Consider the following 14,237-nt stretch of genomic DNA (forward strand, 5'->3'; position numbering starts at 1 on the left):
AGCTGTGGATCTGACAGAGTGGCTGGCAGGAGGGCCTGGGCTCCTGGCCATCACCAAAGCATAAGGGCACAATGACAATGTGGGTTCCTCCCTGCTGAGACCCTGCAATGATCCTCCCCACAAGAAACTTCCTCCAGGCGTAATCTATACCCTGTAACTCCTCGTTAACTTTATCACTGACATTTCCAACAAGGATGCCACTTGGTGCCAAAGCCACCGCGGTTTTTATGATGTGGGTGCCTCTGTGGAGAAAGATCAGAAGAGCATTTCACCCAGGACCCAAGGGGCCGCATGACAATGGCTTCTAAGAGCCACTCTGAATGCGGATCACCTTCAGAATGGAGGCCATGACACACTGCACACGAATGAGACCAGACGTTGCTTTTCTTTATTGTTCAGTTGATGAATCACTCCACCCCACTGAGGATGACAGAGCGTGAAGGCTTTACGTGGTCCATGCAGAACTACATACAACCCTGTTTCAGCTGCACAATGAGGTCTCATAAAGAAATGGATAGGAAGGAAATTGGCCTTGGCTACCAGGAACAACTTGGCCCTCAAGCACACCAGCCTGCCACTCAGTGGACTGAAGTTGCCATTACAAGGTCCAGAAACACACAGGAGTGCCAGCCTTAACAGGCCAAGGGCTCGGACAACAGCTCTATTCCAACTCCAGTCTTGCTGCCTTTTACCTGCATACACACTTATTCCCCAGATACCTGCATGACTGCTGACCCTTGCCACCACCTTTCTAGTTTGTTGATGGTCAATGCCTTGTCTCTTCAGGGACCTTGATGATTTGGGCTCAGCTGGTCTCAACCGCCAGCAGCACAGAGCAAGGCTATGTACTTTAAGCTCTTCCCAAAGGCCTCTGGCCAGCAGAACAATAAAGAATTGAAATTATCCCTACCTTGTCCCCCATACCCATAGACTGGATAGACCACATCTGCCCAGTGGCAGGTGCCCCTTTTCTATAAACAGTCCCTTATTTATAATGGTCTGACTTAAGTTTTTTTGACTTACAATGGTACAAAAGCAACATGTGCTCAGTAGAAATCACACTTGGAATTTGGAATCTGGATCTTCTCCTGGTCTGGCTCTGTGCGTCCTCTTGGGTGATGCTAAGCAGCAGTAGCGGCAGCTTCCCCTCAGCCCTGAGGTCAGGAGGGAAATGCTCCCGCTCTACAGTGTGCTGTGATGTTCAGCCAGGATGCTCAGTCAGTTAGGCAGATTCAGCACGTTTTTGGCCTTGTGATTTTTTTTTTATTTTAGCGATGGATTTATCTGGATGCAACCCCATCGTAAGCTGAGGAGTGTCTGTAGTCCATTTACCCAGAGGGGTTATTGCCCACAAGGACACAGCAGACACTGATTGTAGCCCTGAACACTTTGTGTCTCACTGGTCTCTCATTCTTTCACACTTCATTCCCACACTCCAGAGTCGATGAATGAACATAGTGCAAGAGTCATAGCAGGTAACTATGGCTGACAACAGGTGCGTGAATATTTCAAAACAGCCAGTAGAGAGGATTGTAAATGTTCCCAACACAAAAGAAATGATGGATGTTTAAGGCGATGGGCCTGCCAAATGCCCTGAACTGATACTGTATGCATGCATTTAAGTGTTACACTGTACCACACAAATCTGTCTAATCTCTATATGTCTATTAAAAATAAAAATATGTGTGTTTTAAATGAATTGTCTTCTGTATAGAAAACGTTTGGGCACAGTTAAAATCCCTTGGTTCTAATGAAATGGTGTTTATCTGATTGCATGTGTAGAAGTCAAGTGTAAAATACATGGCAGCCATGACAGTCCATAGCCACAAAGCAGGGGCACCTGTACCTGCAGATTTCACTCAGACCACTGGGGACGTGCTGGGGGCATTGTGAGCTGAACGCACACAGAGTTCGAAAGAATTCACACTTTCCCTGTCCTGTCCAGGAGTCAGAGACTCTAAACCACAGCCTTAGGCTCCTTCCTGTGCCTGTCCAGCCTGCTTGGGGCAGGAAGAAGATTTGCTTTTCCATGAGTCTGATTCAGGCTGTGTGTCCTCTCTCCTCCCAGGGGCTGGAGGGGAGGGTGTTCTTGCCCAGTCCACATTCTCTAAGCTGGGAGCTCCTCCCAGTGGTGTCTGTCTTGCCGAATCCTTTCCAGTGGAAAAAAAAAATTCATGACATAGTTTTGAATTTGTTGCATGTGAATCCTTTTGTGTTTTTAACAGGCATGTGGTAGCGTATCTGGGTCCAGAACCAGGAACTGGGAGGCACGGATTTTATGCCTCTCCATGTGACAGTGGGCAAAACCCTTAGAGCTTTTTTCACAAGATGAGGTAGAGATTCTGGTTCTTCAAATGCACAGAACTTAATTAAAATTAGTTTCAGAGTTTTATCATCCAAGGCAAGATTTACTGCTGCCTGCAGTTCAAAGACACTGGGTCCATTGACATAGTTGGGGCTCAAGACAAAGATTCCTCTTCTGCTTTTCTTAATGATGTTCACAATGTCTTCTGCATACACTGGAAATAAGGAATTTAATCATTTGTAATTAATACAGTTAAACCTTGGGTCACAATAACCTAGGATGGCAGTTCTAACCAGAGGCTTCCTGGGGATAGATACTCTTATGTAAGGAGCAAAGGAGACAAGATTTAATCTAGCACCATCAGTAATTAAAGATACACTCTAGTGTCTAGTGACTCCCAATTTTACATTCCTCCTCTGTATCAGCCACCCCAAATTATTGATTCCACCAGGAACAGAACTCATGGGAACCCCAGGGCTGGCAAGGACAATGGTGATTGTAGAATGGCCCGGGAGAGAGACAGGCTGAAGTCTAGCCCTTTCATGGGAGATCCGAGCTTACCCATGCCTGACCCAGTGCTGAGGTTTAGAGCAGAGCCCCAGAAAGCAACAGGCCTGCTTTTTGGAATGAGAGAGACACCTTCCTGTGCAAGGGGCAGGAAGGGCATCTTGGTTCTGGAAAGTCCCCAAAGGGCCCCCACATTATTATTTTTTTCTCTGAATGATGACATATGTCTCTGGAACATGCTGATCTGGGGAGCCACTCAAGATAGACGAATTCATGACAACGCCTAGAAGTTGTACATTCCAACAGAAAGGAAGAACCAACTGAGAGCTGGCAAGCCTCCAGGTGCCCTTTGCATTCTTTGTTTTGTCTTAGCACAAGGGACCTACCTCCTCCCGGAGCCACATCTCTGTCCAGCAAACACAAGGTGTATCCATACTTGTTCTCCAAAACCTCAGGGAACAGATTCAAAGCCAGGAGTTCCTCACTCAGCGATGGCGAGGCCACACCCTCCAAAGAGCTCCATTTCGCATAGGATACGAAGGCATCAAATTCCTTTTCATCTGAGAAAGAGGCACCATAAGCAACATAAGCCACTCTTTCTAATATCATAGTCCATATGCACATGCTTGAAGCACTTGGTAAATGGGGAAGAAAGAAACTGAGAATCCTCATAGAATGGATTTAAAAACTAAAAATCTCCAGAAATCCTACTGCTGACTGGTACGACTGACCATCCAAAACCAAACTTTCCTTCAGGAAGCCCTCTGGGTTTGGATCACACAGCAGGGACCCTTTGTGATAAAATCACACTTGCTCCGGAGTTCCTGGGAGTTCTCTGTGCCTCTGCAGTGTTTCTGTCTCATTAGCTACAGATCAAAGAGGGGTTGGCTCCATCAAAGGTGACAGGATCCAGTGAGCCAGGCACAGCTGAGACTCAACACATGGCCTCCACCGCACAACAAACTCCCCCCAAGAGAGCTGACAGCACCTTACCAACATCTGAATGCCCACAGCTAAAAAAGGACACTAGCTCGCAAGCCAGCTGTCTCCAAGGTTGCGTGATGCAAGTGCTCTGTGTCTGGCTCATAGAGCAGATAGGAGATAAATATCCCCCTCCCTTTCCTTCTAGACCGGAAGCCATATGAATGCAACCAGTTTTAGGATATTTTAAAGCCGATATCCTTCTTTTGATTATATGATCATAAACGCTCACTGGTGATTGGGAAATGCTAAAGAAGTAACTGGAAGAAAGATAGAAAATCGGAGGTCAGCGCTGTAGAGTAGCGAGTAAAGCCACCGCCTGCAGTGCCAGCATCCCATATGGGCGCTGGTTCAAGTCCTGGCTGCTCCACTTCTGATCCAGCTCTCTGCTATGGCCTGGGAAAGCAGTGGGAGATGGCCCAATTTCTTGGGCCCCTGCACCCACATGGGAGATTTGGAGGAAGCTCCTGGCTCCTGGCTTTGGATTAGCTCAGCTCCAGCTATTGTGGCTATCAAGGGAGTGAACCAACAGGTGGGGGACTTCTCTCTCTGTGTCTCCTTCTCTCTCTGTATAACTCTGACTTTAAAATAAATAAACAAATCTTTTAAAAAAGAAAAGAAAGATAGAAAATACAAGAGAAAATCATAAACTTGAGAAGGGGTCATGGCCAGTTCACATTTCAACACTTCCCACACCCCCTAAGAAATGGTACAAGGCTAATTCAGAAATAATAATAATAAAAGGTAAGTTTATTTTGATGCAAATGACTTTTGAATCCCATGCATATGAGAAGTCTTCAAAATAATTTCTGGACAAAGTGTATTATGAAAAAACGATGCTTGGATTTTATTACTTTTTGCACCAAAATCAACTTATGTTTTAATTCCATCTTTTCCACTGACTATTGGAAGACCTCTCCCAGCCTCATGTTGCTGCCACACAGCAAACGGCAGCGCCGGGGCTGATGCCACCTGGCGGCATGCCTGTTCCACAGGGCTCTCAGAGGTGTCAGTGGAGAGAAAACCAGCAACAGAGAAGGCAGGGCCCAGAGACCAGGAGCCCAGGTCGGGAAGAAAGAGACTCGCTTGTGGCGGGCAGGTACATGCTGCGCAGGGAAACATCCCAAGTTGCTACTGTTCCTTCCGTATCCATGTGGAACCCCAGAAAACCAGGATTTCTCCATAATCAGGTAACTCAATTTCTTCAGTGATAAAATTAGAGAGTGTAGAGTAGGGCCACCACAATTCTAACATTCTGCATCTCTAAAGTTTTGAGGAAGGGCCAGCATTCTGGAACAGCTGGTTAAGACACTGCTTGGGATGCCAGAATCCCTTATCAGAGCACAGGTTCAAATAATCGCTGTTCTCCCTACACCCTAGCTCCCTGCCGGTGAAAGCCGCAGAAGATGGCCTGAGTGCTTGGGCTCCTGCCGCCCATGTGGGAGATTCAGATGGAGCTCCAGGTTCCTGGCTTAGGCCTGGACCAGCGCCAGTTTGCAGCTACTGGTTCAGGAAGTGAACCAGTGAATGGAAGATTGATCTCTCTCTCTCTCTCTCTCTCTCTCAATCTCTCTCTTTCACACACACACACACATCACTCTGCCTTTCAAGTAAGTAAATAAATATTTTAAAAAAGAAAAAATGTTGAACATTCAGCATGAAGCTAAACAATATCGGTTTGGCCAGCAGATGGCGCTGCATCACTGTGCTTACAAACTTGACTGCTTCACGTTTGATTAAGGAGCCTTTGCAAAGTAAAAGTACACAATGTTTCACTGTGGGTTTATTCTTCTACAGAAGCTCTGGCATCGTAGGTGAATGGCATTTCAGTAAAAGAAGTCTGAAGTCGCCTAGGGAAAACATTAAGCCATTGGTTAATCAGCTCAACTTGGAAAAATTAGTATTTTTAAAAAATAGATGTCAAAACAATTTAGGCTTAAGGATTTCTAGAATGTATTCTGAAAAAAATTAGCCTAAACACAGATGTGACTGATGCCTTTTTTTAACTGTTTGATAAGGAGGAACATGAAAAAGAGAGAGAGGGAGAGAGAGATTTCCAATTCACTGATTCATTTCCCAAATACCCTCAACAGCTGGGTATGGGCCAGGTTGAAGCCAGGGACCAGGAACTCCACCTGGGTCTTCCATGTGAGTGGGAGCTGAGTCATCCTCCGCTACCTCCCAAGGCTCACATTAGCAAGGAGGTGGAGTCAGAAGTGGAGGATGGGCTTGAACCAAGGCCCTGCAACATGGGAAGCAATGTCCAACCAGTGTGCCAACCACTGCGGCAAACACCAACCTCTTGATTATTTCTCTTAAAATTAGTCTTCTCCCCAGTGATCTGAGAGCTTTTCCTGGATTCTTTATGAGAGAAAAGTACTTGAGTTTGGAGGAGCTTCCCCATGAGATAATAATTATCCCTGAAATGCAGCAGAAAGCTCATTCCAAACAGCAGAATCATTCACTAAAACCACAAACATTCTAACCTTGGAGAACAGAAGCAGCTCCTCTATCTTAAAGAAGCAAACATGAATGATGATCCTCATGCTGTCTCATAGGAAAAATGAGAAATACTCCATTAATAGTAGTTGCACTTGCATTTTATAGAACTTCTATAAAATGACACCTACTACTTTGGTGTCATTGCACCGTGCTCCTCATTTTGAAGACGAGGCTAACTAATAGCTAATGGGGTTTCTTAAGTCATATGACCTGGCTCCCATAGCTTCCAGTGGTTCAATTTGGGGCAAATGACTTCATCTCTCCTTGTCTAGCTTGCGAGATTGCTGTGACAATTAATGTAATTAATACACGTGGCTGCCGCATGCTGGGATGCACCTGCTCGGTGCCATTCTAAATGCTTGCTACGTCTCAACTCAAGGAGGCCTCAGCATCTTTGGGGCTGAAGCTATTGTCATCTTATTTTATAGAGAAGAAAACCAAAGCCCAAGGATGCTGAGTTGCTCTTTAGGTTGGTCAGCAGAGAGAGATATCATTTTCATACCCCCATATACTCCCCCAATAGCATCATTATCCAAGAGCCTTGTTAACTGGAGTAAAAAACGAATGTTTCCCTTCCCTTGCCCAGTGTGAAGCCCCCAGACCTGGAAGAAGGTCTCCAAAGCTGTGGGACATGACTCTGTCCATCAGGAAGCAGTCATTTCTTGAGCTCCTCCCTCCTATTCTGCCCCCTAGGGCAGGGAGCACCTGAGAGTCTTTCCTAAGTTCCCTCAGGGAGGGAAGCTGACGGGTAGCGGTGGTATGCCCTACCATCCTGGACAACGTAGCACCAACACCAGCTTGGAAGGGTGCATGCTGGGTGGCGTGCTGGGTGGCCTTACCTCCGAGCGTCTCATCCTTGTTCTGGCAGCTCTGCCACAGCAGCGCTATTTCAATCCAGTACGTGTAGAGGACAGCACTCGCCGTGAGCACGGCCAGCAGGGTCAACACGGTGCCGAGCAGGATGTACACGAACACCACTGGGGAAAAGTGGCGGCCGTGAGCTGAAGCCGAGGCGGCGTTCCCTCGCGCTGTTACCTTACCCAGATCACCTGCTATGGCAGTCTCTCTCTGGAACCCGAGGACATCTCAAAGTATGGTTGAGGGAAGCACCTTACAGGAAACTCGAGAGATCCCAGGAGAAGTTCCTACTCAGGGTGACCTGATTTACCGTAGCCACGTGACGGGTTTTCCCTCACATAAACAGCCACACACGCCGTTCGCATCCATGTAACCTACTCGCACGTGCTGACATCCATACGAACGTTTAAACTTCCTGAGACCAGGAGTTACCTTTGGAGCCTCCGTGGGACCTGAGGCAAGGGGTGTTTTACACACCTCAGCTGAAGGAAGCCCAGGGCAGGCAAAACTCTGTCTCCTGTAAGCCTCACAAATATTCAAACCCTCTCTGTAGATTGAATGAATGAGTGACACCCATTTCATCTCGGGGCATCCTAAGAATAGTAAAAGCCAGAGAAGATTCCTCTTCAGCTCGGGGTGACATGTTTCAGAACCCTGTGGACTGGGGCTGGCACTGGGGCATAGTAAATAAAGCCACTGCCTGCAGCACTGGCATTGCATGTGGGCACTGGTTTGGATCCTGGCGGCTCCATTTCCCTTCCAGCTGCCTGCTAATGCACCCGGGAACGCGGGTACTTGGGCTTCTGCACCCACGTAGGAGACCAGGAGGAAGCTCCTGACTCCTGGCTTCAGACTGGCCCAGCTGTAACCATTGCAGCCATTTGGGGACTGGGCCAGCGAATGGAAGACCTCTCTCTCTTTCATGCTCTCGCTCTCGCTCTCTGTAATTCTGCCTTTCGAATAAATAGATAAATCTTTTTATAAAAGGCCCTGTGGATGTCTGAAATTAGAAATAACACTGAATTCTAGATATATTGTTTTTTCCTATGCATACCTATAATAAAGTTTAATTTATAAATTAGGCAGGATCCATTATAACAAGGTACTGACATGAAAGTTGTGAATTGGATCTCACTCTTAGAAAGTCTTCCTGAATTGTACTCATCTTTCTTCTTGTGATGATGTGAGAGGTATTTTTGACTTCTCTTTGGTACATACAAGCTTCTAGTATCACTATTCTTACATTTTGGGGTCATTTTTAAGAACAGGAGAGTAACTTGAATGTAAGCACCATGATGTTATGACAGCTGATCCGATAATCAAGATAGTAAAAGTAGAGTAGCACATACAGCATGGATACATTGGGCAAAGAAAGTCATGAGCTACATGAGACAGGATGGTGGGGACTAGCTTGTGATTTCATCATATTATGAAAAGATGTGTAATATAAAACTTACAACTGTTTATTTCTGGAATTTTCCATTTAATGCTTTCAGATTTCGGTTGATCACAGGTTCTTAAAATCTTAGGAAGTATAATGGCAGATGGGGTGGGATGGGGAGGACTCTACTGAGTTCCTTACCTAGAATTTCTAGTTTTTTTGTTTGTTTGTTTGTTTGTTTGTTTGTTTTTCGTTTGACAGGCAGAGTCAGACAGTGAGAGAGAGAGAGACAGAGAGAAAGGTCTTCCTTCCGTTGGTTCACTACCCTAATGGCTGCCACGGCCAGCACTGCGCTGATCCGAAGCCAGGAGCTGGGTGCTTCCTCCTAGTCTCCCATGTGGGTGCAGGGACCCAAGCATTTGGGCCATCCTCCACTGCCCTCCGGGGCCACAGCAGAGAGCTGGACTGGAAGAGGAGCAACTGGGACAGAATCCGGCACCCCAATTGGGACTAGAACCTGGGGTGTCAGCGCCACAGGTGGAGGATTAGCCAAGTGAGTCACAGCACTGGCCTACTGTATTGGTTTAAAAGGCTTTGATATGGGGCTGGTGCTGTGGCATATCAGGTTAAAGCCCTGGCCTGCAATGCCAGCATCCCATTTGGGCGCTGGTTCGAGTCCCAGCTGCTCTACTTCTGATCCAGCTCTCTGCTACGGCCTGGGAAAGCAGCAGAAGATGGCCTAAGTGCTTGGGCCCTGTACCCAGAAGAAGCTCCTGGCTCCTGGCTTTGGATCAGCTCAGCTCTGGCTGTTGCAGTCATTTGGGGAATGAACCAGCGGATGAAAGACCTCTCTCTCTCTGGCTCTACCTCTCTTTGTAACCTTGTTTTTCAAATAAAATAAAAAATAAATATCAAAAAAAATTAAACAGGCTATGATATGTGATTTTAAAAATATTCTACACATTGAGAAAGATTACTTCTCTCCTCCATTCTCCATCCACCAAAACAGGAATCCATTGTGCTTTCTGGATTTGGAAGCCAGCAAAGGTTAAGAGGAAAGGGAGCTTCATCTTAACATGGTCCCTGCCATGTAGGGCATGCCCTGTAGGTATTTGTAGATGGAATGAATGAATGATTTAACGAATGACAGGCTTTTCCAACACAGGATGCTAGCTAACAGGATCAGCTCTGAGTCACTGACAAGGAATTACCAGATTGTGTGTTTCATCAGGGCAGTAAGTAGGCTAATGCAGGGTCTGGCACCTAGAAAATATTCACTGTTATCTTCATCATAACCATTCTTTAGGAAAATTCCTCCTCTCAGAGGCGAAAGCTGGGGCACCCATTTCTCCAGGGCAAACTTCCAGCTCACCTCCTTTCTTTTCCTTCAGCTGAATGGACTGGGTTGCGTTCCCGATGGAGTTCTGAGCAAAGCAAAGGAATCTCTTGCGAAGATCGCGCTGAGTCACTTCTTTCAAGAAGAAAATACGCTCAATGATTTCATCCTCAAATGTGGATTTAACACTAGGAAAGGAAGAAAAATGCTGTACCCATAACACAACTTGACATTCAGTGGCAGTATTTGGAGGTTGCCCAAAAGTATTTCCAAAAAATTATGGAAAACATGGGGCTGGTATTGTGCTCAGAAGATTAAGCCGCCACCTCTGATGCCAGCATCCCACATAGGCACCAATTCAAGTCCTGGTTGCTCCATTTCTGATCCAGCCCCCTGCCAAGGCACCTGGAAAAGCAGCTGGAGATGTCCCAAGTGCTTGGGTCCCTGCACCCACCTGGGAGACCTGGGTGAAGCTCCTAGCTCCTAACTCCTGTCTTTAGCCAGGCCCAGCTCTGGCCATTGTGGCCATTTGGGGAGTGAACTAGTGAATGGAATATCTCTGTCTTTCTGTCTCTGCCTTTGTCTCTCTTTCTCTCTCTCTCTCTGTAACTCGTATTCCAAATAAATAAGTAAATAAATAAATCTTTTTTAAAAAGATTATGTAAAACAGAATTAAAAGATAAGCTCATTTTGGGGACCACCATTGTGGCATAGCAGGTTAAGCCACCACCTGTGACACTGACATCCTATATGGGCACTGGATCATGTCTCAGCTGCTCCACTTTAAATTCAGCTCCCTGCTAGTGGTCTGAGAAAAGCAGCGGAAGATGGCCCAAGTGTTTGGGCCCCTGCCACCCACTTGGGAGACCTGGAAGAAGCTCAGGGTTCCTGGCTTGGGTCTGGCCCAGCCCTGGCTGTTGTGGCTATCTGGGGAGTGAGGCAGCAGATAGAAGTTCTCTCTCTTTTTCCTGCATCTTTCTGTAGCTCTGATTTTCAATTAAATAAATAGATTTTTTAAAAAGATTAGGTCATTTTGGTGCAAACACTTCTTGAAATCTATGCATAATTTTTTCATAACATATATGGTATATTCTATGAACTTTTTGAAGATCTCTTGTATGCAAGGATTTCAAAAATGTTTGCACCTAAAACAACATATTCGTCATTCCAGTTTCCATGGACTTTTGAAGTATCAGCACACAAGCAGCTGGTTTGGCTTTCAGAAAAGCTATGGAATCAACAATAGAGGAAGATACAATGATCAGAGAAATGCATCCATGATTAACTTATTGATTCTGCTGGGCATTTATTCTACATTGTTACATTTGGATCTCTTGACCTTCTTATTCTAAGAATAAGAAGAGCAGACAATAACAATAATTTAAGAATAATATTAGGAATGACTAAATCTTACTGAGTGTTTACTATGTATCAGGTGTTTTGTTCTTCTGTGCACTGAATATGGACTAATTTCCTCTATTTCTCACTTCACAGGAACCTTACAAAATAATAATAACAGCCTCCTAACTTGACCATGGGTGAGATACAAGTGTAGAAGGTGGATAATCTTTCACCCATGAGGGAGATCTGGATTGAGTTCCTAGGTTTGGCCTGGCCTAACTCTGGCCATTACAGGCATATGGGAGTGAACCAGGAGATTGGGGCTCTCTCTCTCTCTCTCTCTCTCTGTGTGTGTGTGTGTATGCATACACATGCATGCATGAGCCTTTCTCTCTCTCTTCCTCTGAAATTAATAGTATAAATAACAAAAAATATTTAAAAAGGGAGTCTTGTTTACATGGATGATGTTTTAGGCTGTGTGGCTCTGAGCCTGCAAGACCAGCTCTTATCCACCAGTTGCTTCCTCCCTGCCACAGTTTCGACAAGCTATGATAAGCTGTGATAAGTACACTCTACTGTACCCACCGTTACCATGAGCTTGCAAAGTAGGAGCTAATACTCATGGATTATAGATGGGATGACAGACACTCACAAGGGTTAGGGGCCATGTTGCCATTAGATGGAAAACAAGATTCACACCCAAGGATGGGTGACAACATATTCTTTGTTGTTGCATTTCTTATTGTTGTTGCAGTGCCAGCTTAAGATGGGGCCCAATGACTTCTCTGATCTTAGAAATTCCCCCTAAATCTTATTGTGCTACCAAGATATATTCCTTTGTTTTTCTAACAATATGCACTTTTTGAAATGATGTTAACATTTGTTCATTAAAATGCTTCAAAATTCAGAAGATAATATTTACTATGCAGACTGTTGTAATGGGTCAGACTTTGAGAAACTGATAGAATACATCCTTCAGTGACACATTGGTTTGGACATGATTGAATGCAAGCCCTTTGACTTTCCAGGGACTAGAGACCAGCTTTCCAAGGCTCATAGTAGCTCCAAATATTTATAGTCTTTCTTTCCATAGGCACTCATCTCTCACCAGCAAATTTTGTCCATTGACCTGGATTCTATGCTCCAGAGGCCAGTGAACTGAAATGAATTTCTCATTTAACCATGCTAGCTCCTAGGTACTTCCAGACAGATAAGCCACCTCTGAGATTCCTTTTCCTGATTAAGTTGCTTCAACTGCTCCTCGCTGCTCCTATTTTTGTCAGATTCCTTATGATGGTACCATTTTTTTTATTCTTTCCAGGCCCTTAATGACTCTCCAGATTTGGATCCTTGACATTGCCACATATGGCATTGGTGAAAACAAGGTGTAGGGTGGGCAGCACCCTTTCCCATTTGTTGGATAAGACCACTCTGTATTCAGGCAGCCCATGTCTACATAGCTGTGTGCATAGCTCCATTGTTTAAAGATTTATTTGTTTACTTATTTGAAAGGCAGAACAACAGAGAGGGGGTGGTTACAAAGAGAGAGAGAGGTCTTCCATCTGCTGGTTCGCTCCTCAAATGGCTCCAACAGCCAGAGCTAGTCCAGATTCAAGAACCAGAAACTCCAGCCCAGTCTCCAACAGGGGTAGCACAGACCCCAAACCCTTGTGCCATCTCCATTGCCCTTCCAGACACATAAGCAGGGAGCCAGATCAGAAAGCAAAGCAGCTGGGACTCGAACCAGTCCTGTGATATGGGATGCCTGTGCCACCATCAATGGCTTAACACACTGCACAACAACGCTGGCCCCCATGGCTCATTTTTTTTAAAGTCACATCAAACTGTGGCTACAAATGAAGCAACAATAGAAGTTGTTTAAAAAAAATCAGCTTAAAGATTTTATTTTACAGTCCTGTCACAAACTGTGAGGCCCCCATGTTTAACTTTAACCAGACCACTAGTTGGCGCTAGAGACTAACCCAAGAACTGAGTATTTTAGCTGTTTCTTTAAAATGTGAGCATCTACTCAGGGTTACCAAGATTGAAGTCCACTAGTTTCCTTCTTACCTTTTTCCCTGAGGTATTGGGACTTCCCACACCTTGTCGGACTCTTTGATGTACCACCTTATCACAGGGTTAAAGTCCCTTTCAAAGCCAAATCGTGCTTTGCAGTGAAGACTTAAAGGTTTTCCTGAAAATGCAGACAAGGGAGAAAACAGGAAGGAGGGTGTGAGAAGGCTTTGTGTCATGTTGGGGAGGAAGATGTGACCAGACGTTGTTTCCTGGCTTAGTCAGGTGTGCAGATGAAGCAAAGGTGCCAGTAATAACTAGATACTGCCACTCCTCTTTCAGAAATGCAGAGCTCCAGGTGTTCATGTTCAAGTTCAAGGTGCACTGATAAAAAACTTTTTACTGGGGCTGGTGTTGTGGCACAGTGGGTTAAGTCTCAGCATGAGATACCAGCATGCCATAGAGGAGGGCAGTTTTGAGTCCCCACTGCTCTACTTCTGATCCAGCTCCCTGCTCATGGCCTGGGAAAGCAGCAGATGACAGCCCAAGTGCTTGGGCCCTTGCCACTCTTGTGGGAGACCCAGATGGAGTTACTGGCTTCTGGATTCAGCCTATCCCAGCCCTGGCTGTTGAGGGCATTTGGAGAGTGAAGATCTCTCTCTCTCCCTCTCTTCCTCCTTCTCTCTTTCTCACTCTGCCTTTCAAAAAAATAAGTCTTAAAACATTTTTATTGACCAATATTTACATATTGAAATGAAAATCCTGAAGTTACTGTAGCATAAATTTAAAGAGGAAATTATTCAGATATTTAGCTGTTCAGGGATGGGCATGTGTATTATTGTTATTATTATTTTACTACTCACTTTTTCTATAAATGATATTCAAATATGTTCTACCTGAAAGTTAATATTTTACCATGATATCACTAGGAACTGTATTCAAAAATGCACCTTTGTACTTTAATGCTTTTACTTCAGTAATATTCTGAAATTCACTTATGCCATGAGTGACTT

At 45.1% G+C, this 14,237-nt stretch overlaps 1 protein-coding gene across 2 annotated transcripts in view; it reads right to left on the reverse strand.

Moving 5' to 3' along the window:
- Positions 1-366: 366 nt before the first annotated feature.
- The window catches only part of IL18RAP (interleukin 18 receptor accessory protein), a 30,169-nt gene continuing 16,298 nt past the window's right edge, over positions 367-14,237 (reverse strand). The window contains exons 6-10 of one of the 2 annotated variants that reach the window (XM_008253197.4): positions 13,282-13,405; positions 9,907-10,058; positions 7,135-7,272; positions 3,199-3,372; positions 367-2,519 (exon numbers count right to left, since the gene is read on the reverse strand). In XM_008253197.4, the coding sequence (XP_008251419.3) occupies positions 2,173-2,519; positions 3,199-3,372; positions 7,135-7,272; positions 9,907-10,058; positions 13,282-13,405 (935 nt within the window). In that variant the 3' untranslated portion in view covers positions 367-2,172. 2 annotated transcript variants of the gene reach the window in all.

The sequence above is a fragment of the Oryctolagus cuniculus genome, chromosome 2 (genome assembly GCF_964237555.1).
Source record: "Oryctolagus cuniculus chromosome 2, mOryCun1.1, whole genome shotgun sequence".
In the NCBI taxonomy this organism is placed as follows: Eukaryota; Metazoa; Chordata; class Mammalia; order Lagomorpha; family Leporidae; genus Oryctolagus; species Oryctolagus cuniculus.